Source organism: Neovison vison, chromosome 3 (genome assembly GCF_020171115.1).
Source record: "Neovison vison isolate M4711 chromosome 3, ASM_NN_V1, whole genome shotgun sequence".
Lineage (NCBI taxonomy): Eukaryota > Metazoa > Chordata > Mammalia > Carnivora > Mustelidae > Neogale > Neogale vison.
Genome location: NC_058093.1, coordinates 9,406,382 through 9,430,566, shown reverse-complemented (window position 1 = coordinate 9,430,566; position 24,185 = coordinate 9,406,382). Strand labels below are relative to the sequence as shown.

The following is a 24,185-nucleotide window of genomic DNA, read 5'->3' as shown; positions in this document are numbered from 1 at the left end:
GTTCTTCGTCTTGGAGGTTAGATATCTCACGACTCTCTATGCTCATGGCAAAAGAGCTTTGCCTAGAGCTCTTGGTGTGCTTGGGCCAAGCTTCGTGCCTGCCTAGGGTTTTATTTACTGACATTATCTTGAATTCTCTCATCAGAGATTCCAGTTTACAGATGGAGAAGAAATATTTTTTCCCCCTGCATTTTATCGTGTTAACAACACAATATGTTAAATGCCTTGCCAAGGACTGAGACTGAAGACTGATAGGAAAAAGTCCAATCTTGGCTCTGCTATATACCTATGGGGTCTGGAGTAAATTTCATAATTCATCTGAGCCACAGTTTTCTCATCTGTAAAACAAAGAAGCTCTCAGCTTCAGTGTCAGTGTTCTCAGAAAGGTCTTGTTCTTTCCGTCTAAGGAATCTTGTTCCCATCTCTCTAGTCACTGGATCCCATTACCCTGTTTTAGTTTTGGGATAGCCTTTATCACCATCTGAGATGATGTCACGTGCCTTTGGTTTCCATGAATACTGGCAGCCTCCCCACTTAAAGGTAAATTTCATGAGGGCAAGGACTGAACCCCAAATCTGGTCCGTGGCACGTGATAGGCATTCAGTAAGTGTCACATGAATGGGTAGTGAGCTAGGCAACAGTTCATAGAGATAGAAAGGAGAAGGTGACTGTACTTAATGTTTGATGTCCTTGTGAAGAATTCTGCTATGTTCCATTAGAAAGAAAACGAATCATTGCATGCTTTCAACACTGCTGTTAAGGTAGGTAGAAGGGTTTGAGTTTTTGTTTCTGTGTTTTTGTTTTGTTTTCACCATAAGGAAGGTCTGAAAATAAATTGAATTTCTTATCCATTGTGTGATAGGCTGTCCCTGACCTGAGCGAGGCTCCAACAAAAGGAGCAGGGAGACAAACACAACACACAGACACAGGGCAGGATCTTGTGTACTTGTGACTTTGGGAGATGCAGAGAGAAATGTGTACGCAGAGCTCACCTGAGTAGGTTTTGGCCTTCGCTCTCTCCTACAAGCATTAACCTCAGAGCGAGTGACGTGTTTTACTCTGCCTGCGGAAGGCACCGCAAGCTTCCACTGACTTGATTATCTTTGATGCTGTTTCAGGATTCTGAGAAGCGAACCCCACTTCACGTGGCTGCATTCCTGGGAGATGCAGAGATCATCGAACTCCTCATTCTGTCAGGTAAATACCAGCTGTTCTTAAAAGTCAGGTGCAGATGCAAAGTTCAATGACTAGAAATTCAATCACTAGATCAACTACTTCAGCGAACCCAAACACATTTCTTTATTGTGCTCATGGAAGTGGATTTGACCAGCGATTTTATCAGTAGACAAAAAAAACAATGCAAAAGGTTGTTCTCAATGAAAAATGATGTCTTCAGTAAAACATTTATGTTGCCTTGAAAGTCTCATTTCTGACTAATCAGGCCCTGTATTGTAGATGAATTCCGTAGGTGTGAATATCTTTGCATTTTTTTCATTATTAAAAAAAATAAACAAAACTCATTCCTTAAAGCCTACACAAACAAACGCCAAATGTATGTGTGTATTTATATACATTTAAATTGGCAAATTGTGGCAAAACAATACTATGTTTTGTCTATGGACACATGACTATGACTATGTAATAAAACATGGAAGGAAAGGAAACATATCAATTTCCAGATAGTGGTTACCTCTGAGGGGTGGTTGAGTGAGAGATATTTTCAGGGAAGGGTAAAAGAGACCACAACTCTGTAAAATACTTTCTTTAAAAAAAGATTGGAAGCAGATTTGGCAAACGTGGTTTTATGATATTATTCTCTTTATTTTCTTAAATATCTCATGGGGTTTAGAAATGTCAGTGCTTTCATTTTTGGAAACCTTTGTGCTTAGTACATCTCACCAAACTGGTTTCCAAAACCAATATGTGCTTTCTCCCTTGAGTATTTGCTAGACAAATCCCCGGAATGGATCTGAGCGCACACATGTGTCTTGGTGTGGATTGCAGACTGGCTGGCTTTCCCCCTCCTCCTTTTCGTTTAGGGCGATTAAAATCTGGAGGAAATACTTCTGCCCACAGACTATGCAAGAGGCCTATACTAAGGTTTTGCCTTTGTTTGCGGTAGTAAAGGGAAACTGTAGAATTCCAAAGTAAACTATGCAAAGGTAGGAGCTAATTAATGCGTGTATTCAAACAGATGTGGGGAACACTGTGGAAAACAAAACAGAACCAAACCCGAGAATTGTGCTGTGATACACCAGGATGATTCACGTGGCTCTTACTTTTGTCGTGTTCATGTTCTGGAGGTGGATTTTCCCAGGAAACAAGTGTTCTGCGGCATACAACGTGCGTGCCCTGTGCTCCTGATGGTTGCACGGAACCCAGCTTAGATTTTATGTGGCATTCCTGTGCTTTCGAGAGTAGGCCTTCCTTCTGACAATTTTAAAGATGTTCCAGGGCTGTGATCCAAGCAAACATGTATTGTTTGGTACAGGCACAGACTGTGGCCAAGAGCCAGTACACCCCTGGCCGGTGGCCCCGGCAGTGGAAATTTGGTCCGTGGAAGATTGTAGGCAGAATCAGTGGGGGTGTAAAATAAAGAATTTTGTGGGATGACACTGGAGTGGTCCCAACCATCCAAATGTACTAAGAGACATCTCAGACTCTCAGAGGAATGCTTAGTTCATGAACGTGCAAATTCAAAATTTTGTCTTGGACTCCCAACTTTGTTTTTTGGATTGTTTTTCCACTTCTGAAGGAAGATGTTAATTCTGCAGCATGAAGTTGACCCATCTGTCTCTTCAGACATCCGCGGGCTGCTGACATTTGAGAAACGTGGCTTCACATCACCATCACGTGAGATGGAGCCCAGCAGTCTCTCTTACGTGGGGCTTACCCAGTAGAGCCTGGAGGGATTGTTCACACCCGTGTGGTCTTAGAATCACTGAGCTGTCAGCCTCTCTAGTATAATTTGGATGGCGCGTGCTACAGAATTTTTCCTCCTCCTCCTATCAAATTAGGGAGGCTTAGGGTATGGGAGAGCATTGGGGGAAGTGCTTTTGAAATTTTACTCAACTCTGGAAGCTTAGACAAACTCTTGGAATTCACAAGGCTTTAATTTCCCTGAAAGGTCCTTAATTCAATTTGTATATTAAATTCCTAAAGAAATATCATCACAGGAGCAAGATGATTTCATTTCTGAGCTTACATCTGGCGGCTGATGCTTCAGGGAATCCAACCAAATTTTTTTTCCAATTTAATAATGAATGAGGTGATAATGATTCCCATGTTGGACAAATAATTTAGCCTTGCCAGAATAGCCCATTACAGCTGTGTACTCCATTGTTGTATTAACTTATGGAGCGTGGTGTAACCCAAGCCCACTCAATTCCTACCGACCTTATCTCCTAGTAGCCAGGAAGATGGAACCCCGAATGTCTCTGAGTAGAAAGGGTGGAATTCAAGCTTTGAAACTTTCCTCTTCTTACAACCACCAGTTCAAATCCTGGCTTTATTTCCAGCCCCTGCCTCTGACTTCTGTTTGGGAACTAGCCGAGTCGGGGTTAAGGTCAAGAGAAGGTTAAGAGTTTGCTAAATCGTTTGCTGGAGATACACGAATGAGACCAGGCGAAGCCATCAGTGGCTAAGAGTTCAGAGACTAGGGTCCGGCTCCAGGAAGCTGAACACAAGGGACCATGAGCCCAGTGATAGGACTCTGTAGAGAAGCTTGGGGTACACAAGGGTTCAAGTCCTGGGCTGAAGGAAGAAAACGGCAAGGACCCATCTTCTACCATGCCAAGTGTTTGTGAGGTGTAACTACTCATTAAAAATGATATTCATCAGGGGCGCCTGGGTGGCTCAGTAGGTTAAGCCTCTGCCTTCAGCTCAGGTCATGATCCCATGGTCCTGGGATCGAGTCCCGCATCAGGCTCTCTGCTCAGCGGGGAGCCTGCTTCCCCTCTCTCTCTGCCTGCCTCTCCGCCAACTTGTGATCGTTCTCTCTCTGTCAAATAAATAAATAAAATCTTTTAAAAAATGATATTCATTAGAACGTCGGCCACAAAAACAAGTGGTATTCCTGTAAAATTATTTCCTGTGATTTTGTCAAAAGGTGACAACCGTTTTCAATGCAAATTGTTTTCAGAGTAGGCGGCAGGTCATTCTTTTGATTTTTTAATTCATAATAAACATTCATCCTTTTGTGGTTGGATTTGATTTTTTTTTTTTTTTGATTAAACCAAGTGGTGCTGGTTTTAGCGTCCTCAGTGTGGTGTGATTATAAAGTAATGAGACTTTTCTGGTGGGTGTGTCAGCTAGCTCTAAAGGCAAGTCCGAAGGGAGTTTGAAAAATGTTTTAAGCAATTGCCACAAACACTGAATTATCATACACTCTTCCAAGGTCATTGCTTTGAACGACAGGGCTCCTGGGCTGTACCGGTCTGTTTGTTTCAAAGCAAAATCAATAGCTAGCTGATTTCATTCTATTATATTCGTATTTCATTTATGATCTTTCTTTTGTATTTATTTCTACAATTAAAAGTCAAATTTTGGATAACCCAGCCTTAAGAATCAGTCCTTCTCTCTGGCCTGTAAGGTTTTTCAATCCCTTAGTCTACCTTTTTCCTTTGTTTTACTTCTTCCTAAATGACAAGGCTAAGAGAACAGAAACATTGCCTCTGGGAAAGAGACTTAGTTTCCTTTACTCCTGATCTCTATAAAAAAAAAAAAAAAGAAGTGGTAATAGGGGTATGATGTAAGCATACTTCGTCTATAATTAGTGTAGATGCCTGACAACTTTGAGTTGGATCTTTGTTTCTGGAGAATCAGTTATAGCCTAGCTCTTTTTTTTTTTTTTTTTTAATGTTCAAGCTTCAAAATGTCCTTGGGTAAAAAGTGTTTGCCTTAAATCATTAGACATGCAGACTCTGTGTCCTTCAGTGCACAGTGGCGCCTGACAGGCAGGTAAATAACATGAAGCTTCCTCTAGAAAAATCAGTTATAAATATTCAACTCGAAACCTTCTCCGACGTCTCCCTCTGACATGTAAACAAGACTCTTGGATGTGTTGGACGGAAGAGGGTGAGGAAGCCCGTGGCAGGGGGATGACACTGATGAAATAGGCCTTCGTTCCCGGTCAGATAACTCTGCTTTTGTCATAATAATTTTGCTGTTCGGGGAGAGGAGATTTTCCTGGCAGCTGGCTGTTTAACCTTCTGGAGGTGGATGCATGGAGGGACAGAGACTGAAGGAAGCCACCTCCTAGATTTCTAATTATTTTTCCATTCCTCAAGTGACTTTAACGCTGCACAGAAACAGTGCTGGTGTGGGTTGTTTGTGACACGCCTGGTTTGTGTTGCTTTGTGATACTTAGCGAGCTTGGGGTCATTTTTCCCCTTGAAAGAATTTGAATTATTAAACGCCACTTTGGATCTACTTAAAACTGGAAGTTTTCAGAATATATAAATAATAACAGGAACAACAATACCATGTAAATGTATAAATTATAAGAAAAAAACAATAGAGTAGAATATATCATATGTCGTATAATATATAATAACAATATAATGGCAAAATAGAGGAAATAGGCCAAGAATATGAACAAGCAATTCTCAGAGAATGAGTTGCAAATGGCCAGTAAACAAACATCTTAGAAAATCCCCAATCTCACTATTAAACAGAAAAAAATTAGAAATGGGATGCTATTTTCTCCCTATCAGATTTGCAGTATTTTAAATGATAATACCCAGTGTTGATGAGGATGTGGGAAATGAAGCAGTCTCATACAGTAGCTCCCTTTGGAGGGCCAAGACTAAAGGATTAGGACCAAAAGCGTGCATGACCCGTGATAGAAGTCCGTTTCTAACGGTCCGTCCTAGAAAATGCTTGATGTTTGGATGAGGAATCACATTATGGAGGGTCACAGCAGCACTGTTTGTATAAAGAAATATCGGAAGCAAATGAAATACCCATCAATAGGGAGAGTATCTAAAAAATATAATGTGTTTGTGTGTCGGAATACACGTGGTAATTAAAAAGAATGGACTCATACTGTAAGTGTCAACAGAGCTGTTGGTTTTCTTAAATTATTGCATAATGTTTTAAACACACAAAAAGAATATTGCACTGACCACTCAGCTTCATTCTCTCAGTTTTCCATGGTACACAGATTGGCATGTAAAGGGATTAAAGAAACTGGAAGCTTATGCACCAGGCTCAGAGCAGTGGTTTTTTTCCCAGTAAGTGGGAAGAGTCCAGCACTGAGGATGATACTAAAGAGGAATTTACCCAAATATGTGAATTCATTTAAAAAACCCAAAACAGTGCATTCATGCATTATTCATATGATCAAAACATGAAGTAAAATAGGAGTGTTGCTTTTCTTTTTTTTTTATAGGTTTTATTTTTTATTGTATTTTATTTATTTTTATTTTTTTGCTTTTATTTATTTTTTTAATTTCTTTTCAGTGTTCCAAGATTCATTGTTTAGGCACCACACCCAGTGCCCCATGCAATCCGTGCCCTCCTTAATATCACCACCTGGCTCACCCAACCCCTCATCCCCCGCCCCTCAAAAACCCTCAGTTTGTTTCTCGGAGTCCACAGTCTCTCATGGTTTGTCTCCCACTCCGATTTCCCCCAATCCTCTTCTCTCCATCTCCCAATGCCCTCCATGTTATTTCTTATGCTTCAAAGGAAGTGAAACCTTATGATAATTGACTCTCTCTGCTTGACTTATTTCACTCAGGACTGTTGCCTTTCATCCGGGCAGGCAGGTTTTCATAGCTGCTGTTCAAACCGGCTCAATGGAAGAGACACTAAGGAATTTCTCTTTTAACCAAGAAGCGTCCTTCAATGAGCAACTGTTAACTTAGGTCTGCCCTGGCCTTAGAACTAAATTGGCACATTGTGCCATTGGCTGATGCCCCAGTTTCTGTCCCCGAGTCCCTGACTCTGCTCTGCTAATAGTGAGCAAGCGTTAGGTAGCACTTACCATGGGCCAGGAAGTGATCTTGGGGCTTTAATGGTTCATCCTTCTCGACCGTTTAGTGTTTCTACAGACTGGGCTCATTGCATACAGGCTATTTCAGTACTTGCTTTTTTCCCATAACAGTAGTTTGTGAACATCTCTCCACATTATTAGGAATTCTTTTAAATAACCACAGCTACCTCATATGGCTATATAAGGATTTATTTAACCAACTCTTCTTTGTCTATCCTCAAAGTTCCCAGCATTTTACTTTCACAACTAACCTTTTATAACACATTCATGAGGATTCATCTTAACATTAACCCGTAGTTACTTCCTTTAGAAACATGTTATAGAGCATTCTAGTGCACACACACAAAGACAGAAATAGGTTGTGTGTATAAGAGAGAGAAGGAGAGAGAGAGGAAGGGAGGATGGGGGGGGCAGGGAGAAGGTAGAGGGAGACTAAAGGTAAGATTTTAACACACAGTGGACAAAGCAGGTGGGTGCAGGTCTGGGAAGGTACCACACACAGGCACTGTGCCCTTTGTTAGTTTCCTCGTGGTCTGCCTGGTGAGGAGCTACTGGGTTGTGATACTTAGATTCAAAATGAGGTGATAAGATGACATTTGGAGAGGCGGCGAAGGATTCCATCAGATTCTAGAGCTCTCTCACCTTTGGATGGTCATGGACTTCGTGGTCCACCTTTTCTGGGTGTGCAGATTTGCCTCTGTTCTGTAGCTGGGGGTCTACCTGTGGGGTCAGCTACAGTGATTGTGGAGGGAAGAGAGCATGAGAAGGAACAATGAGACCAGGAAGGAACACACTGTTAAACTGAAAATTTCTTTTCAAATTGGACTGTGCAACCAAGGTTATCTAGAAATCCAACAGCAGTTGTGGTTCCTAATCCTTTACTCTCCTGGGGTGAGCCTTAGGAACGTCCTGGAAGAGGCTATGACTGGGCTACTTTATACAGGGAAATGTCATTTTATTTTTACCAAGGAAAAGGGCCACTAACTGAGAACAAAAAATAGTATAAGAAAAAGCATTTCAATCCTCCCCATTTTTATGAAGAAACATAACACTTCAAATGTGCTAGCTTTCTTAAGAATGTTTGATGGTAAATATTTCAAACAGAGAAAATATGGAGAATGATCTAATACCTGGGTACACCAAGCTTTAAGAAATCTTAACATTTTTTCCATGTTTGTATCATTTTTTTTTTTAGATTTTATTTATTTATTTGCGAGTCAGAGAGAGAGAGAGAGAGAGAGCGCATGAGAAGGGTCAGGGTCTCCCACTGAATGGGGAGCCTGACGCAGGGCTCGATCCTGGTACTCCGGGATCATGACCTGAGTTGAAGGCAGAAGCTTAACCAACTGAGCCAGCAAGGCGCCCCTCATACCTTTTTCCTAAATAAAATATTGAAGACACACTTGAGTGCACTTGACAGAATTCCTTCAGCCTTTCTCCCACCACCCCTCCCTAGAAAAAACCACTATCCACAATGGGTATCTGTTTCTTTAGCTACATTTATCATTTTTATTTCATGCCTTTGTATCCACAAACCACGTATAGAATTGTTTTTGTAAATTTAAAAACTTTATATAACTGGCATTATGCCATAGGTAATACTTTGCAACCTCATTTGTTCATTCATGTTGTGTTTTAGAAGTGCCTCTGTGTCTGGATAGATAAAACTTCAGTCCCCCCCATTTCCATGACGGGGGCATTCCATTGTACAAATATACCACAACGTAGTTATCCATTTTCCTTTCAACCAACACTTAAGATTCCAGTTTCTTGCGGTTATGAACATGCTGCAGTGAACATTCTTATAGAGTTTGTCTAGGGTAAGCTTTGCGCAGTGGCAGTATCGTAGCCAATGAGGTTTATCCGAGGCGCAATTATTGCTAATAGAGTTTGTCCAGGGTATACAACTGGGGGGTGCTGGGTAGTAGGGCACATGTCTTGTCAATTTTCCTAGGTGGAACCAAACTGCTTCCTGAAGACGGTTGTACCAGCCCATGCTCCCACCGCCTGTAGGAAGTCTTAGTATTTCTCCATACCCTTGATAACTCTTGCTAACTCTTGGCATTGCCCTACTTTATAATTTTCACCAATTTGATGGGTGTGAAGTGGTATGTTAATGTTGCTTTCATATGCCTCTCCTTCTTGAATTTTGAGAAGTCTATTTTTCTAGGCATCTTGCCATTTGGGGTTCTTCTTGCATTAGCTTTTGAAGTTTATGCACATGCAATGCAAAATTTACTCTCTCAAAGACTATGAATAATAAAATGTGTATTTCTGTTTCATATTATTATAACCAGTACTTGGCGCTAAAAGGAGAAAGGTGGGAAAGAAGGAAATGAAATCAAGAGGGAATATATACACAGTATATTTGAAAATAGATATATGAAAATGGAGGAAGAGAGAGAGATGGACAGAGGGAGAGAGGAATGAGTGTAAGGAGTGGAGAGAAAGATGGGGACAGTGAAAGGGAAGCTTCATCAGTGTTTGGTTGAATGGCTAGTGATGGAGTGAAGCGCAGTGCCCAGGAGCTTGGGCATTGAAGTCAGACTGCCTGGGTTCAAGTCCGCCCCTTCCTAGCTGGCTGTCTAGAGACTGTTAATTCTCATGGCCTTTGTTCTTTCATCTATGAAATTGGCATTGTAATAGCATCTCCCTATTGAATGGACTACACATGTGTTAGCGTACAGAGTAAGAGCTCAGATTATGTTAGCAACTTTGAACAAGGCTCCTAGCTGTCGCTGAGCTGTAATAATAGAATTGTAGCTCTTTATTTATTTTTTTTTTAAAGATTTTTTTTCTGTATTCACAAGTAGGCGGAGAGGCAGGCAGAGAGAGAGGAGGATGCAGGCTCCCCACTGTGAAGAGAGCGCAATGCGGGGCTTGATGCGGGGCTCGATCCCAGGACCCTGAGATCATGACCTGAGCTGAAGGCAGAGGCCCAACTCACTGAGCCACCCAGGCGCCCCCCGCTCTTTAGAACTAAAGGGAGCTCCTCAGCCAATGAGTCTCCAAGTCTGGCCTCTACTGCGTAGCATTTGGATCTACACTGTTGAACACAGTAGGCACAAACCAGCTGTGGCTCCTGAGCACGTGCTGTGTGCTGTAAGGATGAAACACACATTGGATTTTGAATACACATTTTTCTTGAATTTTTTGAATTTTTGAATACACATTTTTCATCTGCATACAAAAAAAGAATGTAAATTCCCTCAATAATTTTTTAAAAAGATTTTATTTATTTATTTGACAGAGATCACAAGTAGGCAGAGAGAGGAGGGGAAGCAGGCTCCCTGCTGAGCAGAGAGCCCGATGTGGGGCTCGATCCCAGGACCCTGAGATCATGACCTGAGCCAAAGGCAGAGGCTTTAACCCACTGAGCCACCCAGGCGCCCCGCCCTCAATAACTTTTAAACTCAATTGCATGATGTTTTGGATATATTGAGTTAAGTAAAATATATGATTAAAATTAACTTTACTTGTTTTCTTTATCCCCTTTTTAATGTGACTACTAGAAAACTTGAAATTGCATCCCTGGCTTCCGTCACATTCCCACCAGACAGCGCTGACTTTGAGGCTCAGAGTCTGAGCTGACTCGGTACCTGTAGCAGGTGTCGCATCTGTTCCTTCCTCCACATCGTGTTCCTTCCTCCAAACGTGCTGAAAGAAGGGATGACTAGAGTAGGGAGAAGGACATCGTGCGGATGGGTAGGTGGCAGCTCAGACCCAGAGTGTGCTGTGGCCCAGGTGTTGGCCCTCTCAGATGACTGGTTCGACTTTGTGACAGGAAGTTCCTTAAAAATGGTCAGGGCGAGCAAAGGGAAGCTTGAGGCAGGCTTCCCCGGGGGAGGAGACTTGCACCCAGCCCCTTAGGGTGTCTACTCCGGAGCAGTTAACCCAGGACTTCCTGCTCCAGGGGAGGGAGATACCTACTGCCTTTGATTCCTAGCATCCCCACGCTGATCTCATTTGAGCCTGCTGAGGTAAGGGCTTGAGCCTCCTAGGTTAGTTAGTTAGTAGAAGTAGGATTTGAAGCTTGATAAACTAAACAACAATTTTTCAGTGGCTTTCTACCCTGACAGCATATTAAAATAACCTTGGGTCTTGAGGAGCTTTTAAAAACTATTTGTGCCTGGCCCCATCTCAAACCAATGAAATCAGAATGGCGGGGGTAGGAGGAGACATTTTTTCTTTGTTTTAGGGAGTATTATGTTCTTGTTTTCTAGAATCAATATTGTTGATGGTGTTTGTTCTTCAGTTAAACAGAAAAATATTGTAAGGTCTATGATTTGGTATTTATTTTTTAGCTGGTGGCTTAAACGGAATTTTGAGCTCACTTTTTTTTTTAATTTTGAGACAGTGAGTGGGGGGAGGGGCAGAGGACGAGGGAGAGAGAGAATATTAAGCAGACTCCATGCCCAGGTGGAGCCCAATGCAGGGCTTGATCTCAAGACCCTGAGATCATGACCTGGTGGAAACCCATCGTCTGATACTTAACCGACAGCCACCCAGGTGCTCCTCTAGCTCACTTTGACCCATGAAAGTCTCCTGTTGCCTTTTTCTTTCACTTTTTAAAAAGAAGTTTCTACTTTTCAGCTCTCAGCTGTCCTTGGGCTCACAGAGAGTCCTGCTTCCAGTGGACTCATTTTGTTGGCCCTTGTTGCAGAGGCATCCCGTGCGCACGTCCCCTCCCCCGCCTTACTTTCCGGTTCCTTTGATTCATCCCTCCAGTCTTCTTCCCCGGGAGCGCCTTTCCTTGTTGGCCTGAGGCTAACATAGGTTCCTCTTGTTGCATCTACAAAGATATCACACATACTTATCGTATCCTTCCCTTTTATTTCACAAAATTTTCCATCTGAACAAAAGACTGATCAAAACCCCTGAACCTGGAGGAACTGGGTGGCTCAGTGGGTTACGTGTCTGCCTCCAGCTCAGGTCATGATCTCAGGGTCCTGGGATCGAGTCCTGCTTCAAGTTCCTTGCTCAGCGGGGCGTCTGTTTCTCCCTCTGCACCCCCACTCATGCTCACACGTGCACTGTCTCTCTCAAATAAATAAAATCTTTAAAAACAAAACAAAACCCTGAACCCCCCCAAAGGAAGCTGATGTTGGGTGTTTCTGTGGTTCAGTTGGAGATGTGGTAGGCTTGCACTCATGGGGAACTGAGAGTCTATCTTGGGAGGAAGGCGTTCTCTGCTCTTGGAATCCATTCACATGGAGCTTTTGTCCCCCGATTGGTGACGTGGGTTCCAGAAAGTTGAGCATGAGGGCACATCCCCAAGTGTGAGTTGGTTCTGGCCCGTGTGAACCTGTCTGCCACCCCCTCCACCCCGAGTGGAAGGAGCTCTGAGCAACTTGCATAGGCTTCATGTTACGTCTGTCCAAATCTCCATGGAAGCCGGCCGCTTGCTCCCAAGATATCTGGCTTGGGCCAGGGAAATCATCGAGGTTCTTGGAAAGAACAGATTTCTGTGAATCCCCTTAGCCCAGATCAAGTCTCATCAAACTCAACTTTATAAGATTGGTTTAAAATCCAGCTGACCTGTAGTATACCTTTGTTGGAACGCAGCTCATCTTGGACAGCTTGCCAAGAAGGCCATTGTGTGCCCCGTGAGATTAAGTCTACTTAGTGACTAAAAATAATGTATGTAACTATGTATTTTATAGATAAAATTTTATATTTGTATAAAATCATATATCTTGTATGTATGTATGCATGTATATTTACATTACACACATACTTGCAAAGTGCTTCATTCTTCAGGATCTACATGACCCTACTCCTGGAGAATCTCAGCCTTTTTACCACTGTGTCTCCTATCCAATGAGATATCACACTTCTCATCTAGTCTTTTCCCAATTCTTGTGCCATTTTCAGCTCCTGATTTCAATTTTTCTACTGTAAGTGAGTCTCTCCTTCTGTCTGGTGGCTAGAAAGTACATGACTGATACAAAAGAAAAAAAAAATGAAATAGGGTGGCTGTACAAGGCAGATGAGAGCACAAGATATCCCATTTGACTTAACATGAGTAGAATTTCCCCTGAATTATGCCTCTAACTTGTGCTTTTGCTTCCAGGAGCTCGTGTCAATGCCAAGGACAACATGTGGCTGACCCCACTGCACCGGGCTGTTGCCTCCAGAAGTGAAGTGAGTGACTATCTTATTTAATCTAGTACCTCCAAGCCCTAGAGAGTCGGCACTTACCAGGCCCAGGGAAGGAGGGAGGCAGGGGGATAAACACGCTAGAGGACAAGGGACATGGAAAGGAATGAATGGCGGGTTCAGCTGGATGTAGACGGAACAAGGGGTGTAGTGGAGGTAAGTCTGATGGCAGAGCGGGGTCACATGGCAGAGGACTGGGGGTCCTCTGAGCGCTGGGGTGTGGTCACAGGGTAAGTATGAACCTGACAGCATTTGGGACCTCGGGAGGGTGAGGCAGAAGAGAGGCCCCTGGCAGGATGGTGGGGCCGGTCACTGAGAAGGCCGAGGCGGGGCAGCAGGGAGAGGAAGCTCGTCAGTCCCGTGTGAACATCCCGAGTTCCGCAAACATGTCACCAGAATGGAAGCTCCGTAAGGGCAGGGACCTGTGTTTTGTTCCCTGGTGTATCCCAAGCCTGGTCCACGGTAGGTGCTCAAGCAGGAATTTATTTTGAATTCTGGAAGTGCTGGTGAAGATGGTTTTAGATGATCATGATTCCTACAGTCCGCTACAGCGGACGGATCAGCTGGTTCAGGGAAAGTAAAAGTGATGAAAAGAGAAAACCAGTGTGGGGGAGGGGTGGCGGGGAATGCTGGTGACTGTGAGCCCTGAAGCCTGGTCAGAGGGGTCGCTCACCGTCCCGGGAGAGCAGAGGCTCTTACCCAAGAGGCACTTGTCTTTGTGGTGGATTTGACCAGATGACTCCTCTGCTACTGGAGAAGGTGCAGGTCTCCAGGTCTGTCTGGCAGCAAGTGCGGTTGCTTAGGGTACCTGCTAATGTCGCAGGGGTCGGTGCCTGTCACCAGTATCAGCTTTTCCTCTTTGGCAACTGTCTGGAAATTTTACAAAATACTTGGTGTCTGACACTTTTCTCAGGGCTCAAAATCTTCCTTGCTGTGCTGTGTGATTTGAGCAGTTTTTATAAGGTGTGGTTTGTGTTGGGACGCCTGGGTGGCTCAGTCGGTTGGGCATCTGCCTTCGGCTCAGGTTGTGATCCTGGGGGCCTGGGATTGAGCCCCGCGTCGGGCTCCCTACTCAGCGGGGAGCCTGCTTATCTCTCTTCCTCTTCCTCTCCGTGTGCTCTCTCTCTCTCTTTCTCTAGCTCTCAGGTTCTCTCAAATGAACAAATAAAATCTTTTAAAAAAAGAAAAAAGAAAGAAAAAAAGAGAAGGTGTGGGTTGTGTTCTCTTTTCTGAGGGCCCCAGGGAATGAGGAAGGTAAATGATCCCAAGTTGCCAGGCTTAAACTCTGGGGAATCCAGAACCTTCTTATGGTCATTTCTGTTTTACCTGGGAAAGCAGGGACAGTGGCTGCTTGCGTTGGTATGACCAGCTTCATGAGACCAGTTCCTTCAGAGAAGTATTTCCTGGTCGTTTAAGACCATGTGATCTTCAGCAAATTTCTTTTTAAGGATCTTCTGAAAAATATGGGTTTGTTTCCTCTTTTAACAAGAGCCAGGTCTTTTAAGTTAAAAAAAAAAAAATTCACTAAGCACTTCCTATATTCCAGGCCTTGTGCTTTGGAGGCATGTAGTCTAGTGGGACAGAAAAACGGAAGACTAGATGATTTCAGAACTATGGGATCTTTCCCAAGTGCTCTCTCCCTTTGCTAGGTCTGCTACTTGCTTCAGTCCCCAAAACATCCATGGCAGCAGCCATCCGCTTGCCTTCTTTACGTGTCTTGAGGGTGAGTTCAGTCAACCCAGTGACGGATCAGTCTAGAGGAGAAAGGTGTTTGTTGCTTCTCTAAGGAACCAGCTCCCTCTGCAGGTTTGCTGGGGGAAAAAATCCCTTTCAGGTGTCTCTTGGCCGGGAAGGAATTAAACACAGACCCTGAGTTATAAATAATCAGGGTCATATATAAACTTGTGAAAGAGGATGTCTTCCTATTAATATCTACTACAACAAGTTGAAAAGTTTCTTATGAACATTGGGTCTTTGTAACCATCGCTGGAACTGACTGTGAGCACATCGCTGTGCCTGGCGGTTCTAAATTCAGATTTCTTGCTTCCTTGAATCGGATACTACTGCCTATACATTGTGCCCCCCCTACGTCACAGCTGAGGCAAGAGAAGTGGGCCTGCTGGGGAAACAGCAGAGAAGGTTTGGGCTGCTGTAGTGACAGCTGGATGCCGAAGGCTGTGCGCTCAGGTGAGAGCTGCCACGTCCGCCCATTGCTTGGATCGGCAAACACTGGTATTACTCATATGAATATGAATTAAAAACCCTTTCTTGGGACGCCTGGGTGGCTCAGTTGGTTAAGCAGCTGCCTTCGGCTCAGGTCATGATCCCAGGGTCCTGGGATCGAGTCCCGCATGCGGCTCCTTGCTCACCAGGGAGCCTGCTTCTCCCTCTGCCTCTGCTTGCCTCTCTGTCTGCCTGTGCTCGCTCGCTCTCTCTCCCTCTGTCTCTGACAAATAAATAAATAAAATCTTTAAAAAAAAAAACCAAACCCTTTCTTCATTGAAAGGCTTATAAACTCTGTATTGTCCTCAAAGCCCTTTGCTTCTAAATTGTAGGTAATTGATAGCTCCGGGTTTAATCAGGGGACCAGAAGCACCGAGGGAGATCCAAGATAAGATATTTATTATAGTAATTAGACCTTCCACGATTGTGTGAGCTGCTGCAGAAGTTTGTGTCAGGCTGTCCCCCTGGGTTCTGTGTGATCGTGAAGTCACAGCAGGCAGGTCTGCTGCTGGGGGAGGAGAAAAACGGCTGCGGGCTTCACCTTAGAGCTTGCAGGCACGTGGCCCAAGGGTGGGAGAAACGGAGGGAGATACCGCAAGTCCTGAAGATGCACCGGAGATGCCTTGTGCCAGCACGTGGCTCCGGCTGGTCGGTGACAACGTAGGCAAACTGCCCCAGCACAGACGCCCAGCACAGCGATCAGCCTGTGCTTTCATCGTGCCTTCCAGAGTGCATGAAGAGTGCTCTTGTGTTCAACAGGACCCGAGCAACGTAGTTCCAACATAGGCTAAGTTGGAACTGTATAAAACTACCCCTGAAATTGTTATTCTATTCTAATTAAAAAGACCTTCTCGATAGTAAGTTCCTTGAAATGAGTGCTGCCCCTATTGCTTGTCATTGTGTTTCTAGGATCTTGGCTGCTTGGTAAACAATTGTTTTGTTTACAGTGGGTTTTTAAAAAAAAATTTAAAAAGGATTTCATTTATTTGAGAGAGAGAGAGAGCGAGCACAAGCAGGGGGAGCTGCAGAGGGAGAGTGAGAAGCAAGCTCCCCGGTGAGCAAGGGGCCCGATGTGGGGCTTGATCCCAGGACCCTGGGGTCATGACGTGAGCCGAAGGCAGATGCTGAACCTGCTGAGCCAGCCAGGTGCCCCTAAACAACTGTTTTCTGAGTGATTCATTAAAGACTGTCGTTCTAATAACATAAGCTAGGTTAACTTGATTCTCTGTACAACTGCTAACGTAGAACTAGTCTGCACCACAGAGAAGGCCGGTGGCAGTCATCTTGCATGTATGCAAGGTAAGCCGATCTGAAGCTTGTTTCTGAAGTGTAGCCCTGGGAGCCATTTAAGCCACTGGAACCTGCACCATCAGGGTGAGTGTCAAAATTGTATCCAGCACAGGTACCCGTGGAAGTCAGAGATATCTGTATAAGTCAAGAGTTCTGAGCTTTCTTTCCATCTAGGCAAATTTTATGGCCCAATCTATGTCTGGAAAAATCATGTTCATTGCTAAATTTATTTCCTGAGCTTGTAATAGCAATGGGCATATCAGATCATCTTACTGATTAAACATCCACCCATGCCTGACAGAAAAGCGCTACACAGACCGGAAGGCAGAACAAGGCAGGGTCATACTCACTGAAAATGATCCAAGGTGGATTGGGTTCTGGAGATAAACCTTCAGGCCTTTTCCTGGTACTGGCCAGGCTGTGCCGTGTGCTTCCTTCCGACCCAGTCCCAATCCTCCCGATCCGGAACCCACCCCTGCCCAGGAGTGTCTGGGGTGCCCAGGGAGGACACAGCCAAACGAGCAATGGAGCCAAGCAGCACCGTCCGTTGACTCACCAACCCCCCCACGGACGGCGCCCGCTGTGAGAAGACACGAGAGTGTCTCTTGCCAGAATATTAGGGGAACAAGTTGTGCAGTTCTAGATAACATAGACGAAGAACACTGGGGCCTTACAGGGAGAGTTTTCTGAAGCATTGTGAGTTATTTCATATCATTTCTCCTGTTTAGCTTATTCTTGCTGCTTTTTGGTTTTCTTTCTTGGAAAAGAGCGGCCCTGGGGACAGGAATTAAATCCATGCGAACCCGGCCAGTGTAATACATGTTTGTTGAAGGCCACTCGATGCAAGGCACGGTTACATGTGTCCACGGGCTGGAAAGGGTGCAAAGTATGTCTTTAGGTATTTAGGGCAGACAACCAGGCACACAGCCTGCTGTGGCCTACGTCCAAATGCGGCTGGCCTTTCACACATGCATTTTCTTCTCGAGTGACCGGGGAGTAGCTTCTTTGGTGAACTTTTCCCTTTCCTGTTCTGGAGGCTGTCTTTTGACTAGCGGAGTTAAAAATGATTGTATCCTGTTTTTAGGCTATAGAATTGGGGATGTTGTGTCCAAATGTATATTGTCACAGTGAGCATTTATTGAGCACTTAGTGTGTGCTCTTTCTGTGCTCGCTTCCATTTCAACCTCTCAGCCACTCTTTGAGAGACTGATAGCGCTCTTCATCCTAATTTAGGAATCGTAACCTCAGAGGAGTCCGGGAACGAGCCTCACTCACCGCAGCCAGTAAGCGGAGGAGGATGTAACTTGAGACTCTGCTCTCTTAACCACCATGCTCGGCGGCTTCCCTCAGCTCCCATGAGCACCCTGACGGAAACTGTGCCAACCACTAAAATGGGTCTACTTTTTGTCTGTGCAGACAGAAGTCCCGACAAGCATAGAAACAGTTCCCAGAGCCGAGCGGGATAAGCATTTGATCTTACAGTTTAAATTTTAAAACTCATGGTTCCCCCCCTTCTCTAAAAAATCATTGTCATTACTGTGAGCTAAATGCCAGTAGACAGGAGGATTAGGAAAATTACATGGGAGACTAGAATGTTACTGCTTTCCCTAAATTATCTTTAGGGTTATATAAAGGTGATCACATAGAGAACATAGTACCTGGAATGGGAAGAAAGTAAGCATTTTAGGACCTATTCGTTGGACTGTAGCTGAGTGATACTCAGATTTACTGTGGAGTCAAGTCATCTGAGGGGCTTGTCACAAGTACCTGTTCTAGAACCTCATCTCCGGAGATTTTGATGAAGCTTAGGGTTGTGCCCAGAAATCTGCGTTTTTTAAAAAAAGGTTCTGACACAGGTGGTCTATATACCGCACTCTGAGAGCTGAGATTGAAGACTGGGAATACTTCAGTGTCTGGCTTTCCCAGTGTTGAAAACCAGTACTTCTTCTTCTTCCTTTTTTCTTTGAGATTTATTTATGTATTTATTTATTTAATCCAACTAATTAACATACAATGTATTATTTGTTTCAGGGGTGCAGGTCTGTGACTCATCAGTCGTACACAATTCACAGCACCCCCCACAGCACATACCCTCCCCAATGCCCATCACCCAGCCCCCCCATCCCTCCAACCCCCCTCCCCTTTAGCAACCCTCAGTTTGTTTCCTGAGATTAAGAGTCTCTTAGGGATTGTCTCTCTCTCTGGTTTCACCGTGTTTCATTTTTTTCCTCTGAAAGCCAACACTTCTTGAATAGTTCCCTCGGAGTTCTTTCATATACCAAAGTGAGTCCCCTTTGTTCTGCTAGTCGTTAGAGTAATTGTACTCTGATAATAATTCTAATAATAAAGGGCGAGTTTAATTTAATAATGAGTACTTTTGGAGGAATTTTCAATTAATTGAATGAATTAATTGGGTACCAATTCATGCAGTTCCTACAGAATACAAAATTGCTCTAATCAATAGAGGATAAAAGCCCCACATGATCTCAGTAATAGAGTAAATGCCTTCAGGACGTGAGTGTAGCCTCCGGGACATCAGCCCATGGTAAATGTCTTGTTAATACTTGCATATTATTACTTAGAGAGTTTGCTAATGATTATACCAATACATTTATTCTATCCAAATTATGGAGTATATGGTATGCGTAAGGCACCTGCCAGGCTTTGGGGAGAGTACAGAAAATCGTGTAAGACTCAGTCCCCAGTCTAAAGCCACTTACAGTTTATAGAATTTGACATCATTTATGCCTGCAAGGACTCTGGATAGTCATAAACAATTACTTTTCCATGAGTAATCTGTGACCACTTAAATACGATGCACATTCGAGAGGGAAAAAACAAATATTAAGGGCCACAGTTTTTAAGACACATGCATCCTGTTTCTTCTCATCTTTTCCACGTGCCACGGGGTCTGTTTCTACTTCTTATTACAGGGTTGGAGTGGCCTTTTGTGAGAAGAGAAGGTCATAAAAAGTGGGAATAAGCTGACTGTAAATGCCGTCCCCAGTTCCCTTCCGTGTGACACCCCATGACAGTTTCTCGCCCTATTATTCCCGTGATTGATACAGCGCAGCCTTCTATGGGGCGGAATCCGAGAAGGTGGGCAGGGCGAACGCTGAATGCTGACTGGGCTGATGTGAGAGATGCTGGACTCCCACGTGTGTTTATTCACTAAAAGAGAAACAAAGGCTTTGAAGGGGCACGACTCACAGTGTCACAGTCGGTTTGTGTGTCCTTCTCAGCCTGGGAGCTTTTGTCTTAGGACTAATGAAAAGAGCAAGCATTCGGAAACTTTTAGATCACTTGGACAGAGTCGTTTCATGCCTGCCAAATTTAATTAGTAATAAAAAATTGAGTTCATAATTTCCCTTTGTCTCTTCCACTAATTACATTTTATTGTATTTTTTAAAAGATTTACTTATTTGTCCCAGAGAGAGCGAGCACGAGTGGGAGGGTCAGAGGGAGATGGAGAGAAATTCAAGCAGATTCTGCGTTGAGCTCAGAGCCTAAAGCGGGGCTTGATCTCAAGACCCTAAGATCACGACCTGAGCCAAAACCAAGAGGCGGCCGCTTAACTGACTGCACCACCCGGGTGCCCCACTTTTTATTGTATTTTACAAAAGTATTGACTCATGATGGGTTTGAAATAATTTTTTAAAAACTGGTCCTTCACCGCAGATAGTTTGAGAAGCATTATTTAAGTATCTTTTCTTGATTCAGAAAGCGTTCAGCTTCCTTTCCCCCATACTTGTTTTCTTTTTATCCTGCAAATTTCTGTCAGAGTAGCCCCTAGACATTACATTTTTAGCCAGTGTGTGCTCCTGGGAAAGAGAGACTTCTTTTGATTACAAAAATCATGAATTTCCTAAATAGCCATAAAATCTCACTCTCTTGAAATCAAGTTAAAGTGTTTCCAAGATTAAAATTTGTGAAAGAGGCAATTTTAGAAGAGGAAATGATCTTTTTAAAGCAAAGCTTTGTTTTTCCCGAAGCAATATATTAAATCTCTGTTAGTGTGTTAAGCAGGTTTGGCAGGGTGAAACTTCAGAATTAAAAAATTTAAATAAGGAGAGTTAACATTTAAAAATACGTCAGCGTGCTTGGCTGGTACTGTCCAGCGAGTGAGCTGTGGCCCAGCGGAAAACACGTGAGCCGGGCTCTTACCCAGCGTGGCTGACAGATCACTGCCCTTGCCTATAACATGGCACTGCCCATCAAATCAAGGCGTCAGAGCAGATGACCCCCGTTACTTCTAATATCCCGTAGGTCTCTGAAGTTGATTCCATGATCATTTTAGACTGCTTATATTTTCATTAAAAAAAAAAGTTAATTTTTGGAAACTAAGTAAGATACCCTCCTTTGTATAATAAGTATTTCTTGATATAGCCCTTTCTTGTCAAGTAACATGAAAACGATGCAGTTCATTTCCTAAGCAGATATCGAAGTAAAAATGAGGAATGCCACAGTTAAAATGTTTTATAAAAGTAGGCAGGTAGCAGTAGTGGTTATTGTCGGCCTCCTTGAGTTATGACACTAAGTGTGGGCAGGAGGGACAAAGGTGGTAAAGCTGGCCCTCGCTATCCACTTTTTTTGGTCACTTTCTGATCAACGAACTTGAACCTTTTCCTTAGCTAACTTTTTAGGTGTGACTCAGATGTTGGTCGTGGGCACCTTGCCTTCTAAACAGAAATAACAGGCTGGAAACCACGTGCAAAGTCTAGTATTCTCCCAGTGATTCTGGAGAGTTCCTGGAGACTCGCGTGTCGGGTTGCCTAAGCACCAGCCTGCTCGTGCTGGTCTAACTGAGCATCAGTTTGCCCTTCCCTAGTGGCGAGCTGACTCTGTTCTCCCTCAGGGGTGCACCTTTGCCCTGGGATGCAGGGCCCTAGCCCTCTCCCCGCTCTCTCTCTGTCCTCACCCCTTCCTTCCCGTGAAGTTCCAGCTGCCGCTCATCTGTTATGCCGAGAAATGCAGCTGAGTACCTCCCGCTCCCAAATTCACCGTAGACCCACCACGGCAGAGCAGGAGCCGAACACAGAGGCCTCCGATTCTCTTAAGAAGACCTGACCTCCTTTAAGACTGTTTGGACTTAAAACAGTCTTTTTCCTTGCTGGAAAAGAGCAAAATTTTATTTTAACCAGATTTGATCATTTGCAGATTGTGGTAATTCAGACAAGGAGCTAAACCCGGGTAGTCTGCAAACTTTTTCCATCGAGGGCTGGATAGTAAGAATTTTAGGTTCTGATGGCCGCATGTGGTATCGTCTGTCACAGATACTCCGCTATGATGATCCAAACGCAGCCATAGATAACATGTAAACCAATAAATGGAGCTATGTTCCAATAAAGCTTTATTTACAAAATCAGACAAAAATTTATCTGGGATTAAACTATCTTTAGAGGTAGTGCATATTTAAAAACACAGGTAGTCTCCCTCTCAAACTCTGATATTACTTATCTATATATAATCTGCAACGGGCATGTAAATATGTATTTTCTTTGCTTAACTTGTTACTTTGTGTGAAATGCAAATAATCCTTAAATACTCAATTAAAAGTAGGGCCTTGGGGTGCCTGGGTGGCTCAGTGGGTTAAAACCTCTGCCTTCGGCTCAGGTCATGATCCCAGGGTCCTGGGATCGAGCCCTGCATCAGGCTCTCTGCTAAGCAGGGAGCCTGCTTCCTCCTCTCTCTCTCTGCCTGCCTCTCTCCATACTTGTGATCTCGGTCTGTCAAATAAATAAACAAAATCTTAAAAAAATAAAAATAAAACAAAATAAAAGTAGGGCCTCTCCTAGGTAATACCTGATTCACCTAGTCTGAGTTACTCTAAAAGTATTCATATTTTGTTACCTTAGAAGAAAAAGTTTTTCACGAGCTCACTGGTCTTATGTCCAAATAGATAAATTTGTGAAATATTCCTGTGTATTTCTGGTTTCGTTAGTCTAGTCTGAATTTACGTAATATGTAATACCAAGCAAGCATCTGTATCAGTGTAGTAACATAATATACAAGGCAAAGGTATTAAAAATGATAGTATATATTGACATTTGCTGTGAATGTGCAGAGAGGATATGATACCACTTTTTTTTTTTTTAAAGATTTTATTTGTTTACTTGACAGACAGAGATCACAAGTAGACAGAGAGGCAGGCAGAGAGAGAGAGAGGGAAGCAGGCTCCCTGCTGAGCAGAGAGCCCAATGCGGGACTCGATCCCAGGACCCTGAGACCATGACCTGAGCCGAAGGCAGCGGCTTAACCCACTGAGCCACCCAGGCGCCCATGATACCACCTTTTTAGCATTATTTTATGATGCTTATCTCCAGACTTTTTGGCTATATTTTTGCAAAACTTTTTCAGCAGACATCTTCAATGTGCATCTCATTTATTTATGAATTACATGTAGAAACTAGTATTATTAGCTAATATTTCAGGTGTATCACAATATACTTGAGTGAGGCTTTTCATTTATCATAGTCTTATATAACCATGTAACTAATAGACTTACTGATGATTTTCCTCTGTTTTGGCCAAGCTCTAGTCAGATCTGCTTAAATTTGTCATTATTTTTACCTTGTAATGTATAGAAAGCTTTTACTCAGAGTAGAAGCATCAGCTCTGTGACTCCACGTTATTTACATTGGAGTTTGTATTATCAGGTTCCTTGCATACATCCTGCCCACTTGGGATGCTTTTAGTCTAAGCATACACATCACAATCTGTAGATAGATCTGTCAGGCCCGTCACTGCGCATTTCAGGGCACTCAGAGCGAAGGAATGGCGAGGACAAGCATCACCCCTTCTGCATGTGGAACCCCCTTCTTCATGGAGGGCGTCTCGGATCCTGTGAGGCAAGATCCTCTGTGGAGCTGACTGAGGGCACAGGGCCAACCCAGGGTTAAATACCAGCTACAGTGCTTTCCTTTGTTAAGAAAATAAACATAAACGGAGGTTCCAGTCATTTCATCCCACGTCAAAAGAGATTGTATGTACGTATCTGCATAAACCTCACAATTTTTGAGACCAAAGTTGACAAAATTATCATTTTTTTCTTATTTAAATCTAAACTTTTATATTGTGGCTTAGCTTTTCTCTTGTTTGTTTTTTGTTCACCCAGCTGGCTTTTAGAACGGAGTCTGGCTTGTGTTTCTTTCAGTCTTCCACAGTGTTTTGCGTGTAGTAGCTGAGCATTAACATACAAACACCCATTTCACTCTAAAGGGGGCCCCAGGAATGGTTAGTATCATTACTTTATTTCCTTGCTGAGGATGGGGGCCATATATCCTTTTTTTTTTCCTTTTTGGTAATTTGAACAAATTGCTTGTTTGCCTGGGCCTGATGGGTTTCTTGTTTATAGCATCTAAATGGAGTCTTACTGTGCATTTAAACTGTATTCTCTAATTTGAAGAGCGGAATTTTTTGCACTCTCATTCTACTGTCCACATTAGCTGTTTATCTCAGTATCTTGCTGTGACGGATCCCATAGAATATTCTTTTTCCTTCATTATGTATGTCCCTG

The 24,185-nt window shown here is 43.5% G+C and overlaps 1 protein-coding gene and 1 non-coding gene across 6 annotated transcripts in view; both read left to right on the top strand.

The window, feature by feature from the left end:
* The window catches only part of ANKRD44 (ankyrin repeat domain 44), a 321,175-nt gene that overhangs the window by 157,933 nt on the left and 139,057 nt on the right, over positions 1-24,185 (top strand). For all 5 annotated transcript variants that reach the window (XM_044241217.1, XM_044241214.1, XM_044241216.1 and 2 more), the window contains exons 3-4: positions 1,119-1,197; positions 13,071-13,141. In XM_044241217.1, the coding sequence (XP_044097152.1) occupies positions 1,119-1,197; positions 13,071-13,141 (150 nt within the window). The remainder of the gene's footprint in view (positions 1-1,118; positions 1,198-13,070; positions 13,142-24,185) is intronic.
* LOC122903767 lies at positions 8,821-8,960 on the top strand. Its single transcript, XR_006384000.1, has one exon. It is a non-coding gene; the product is annotated as a U4 spliceosomal RNA (small nuclear RNA).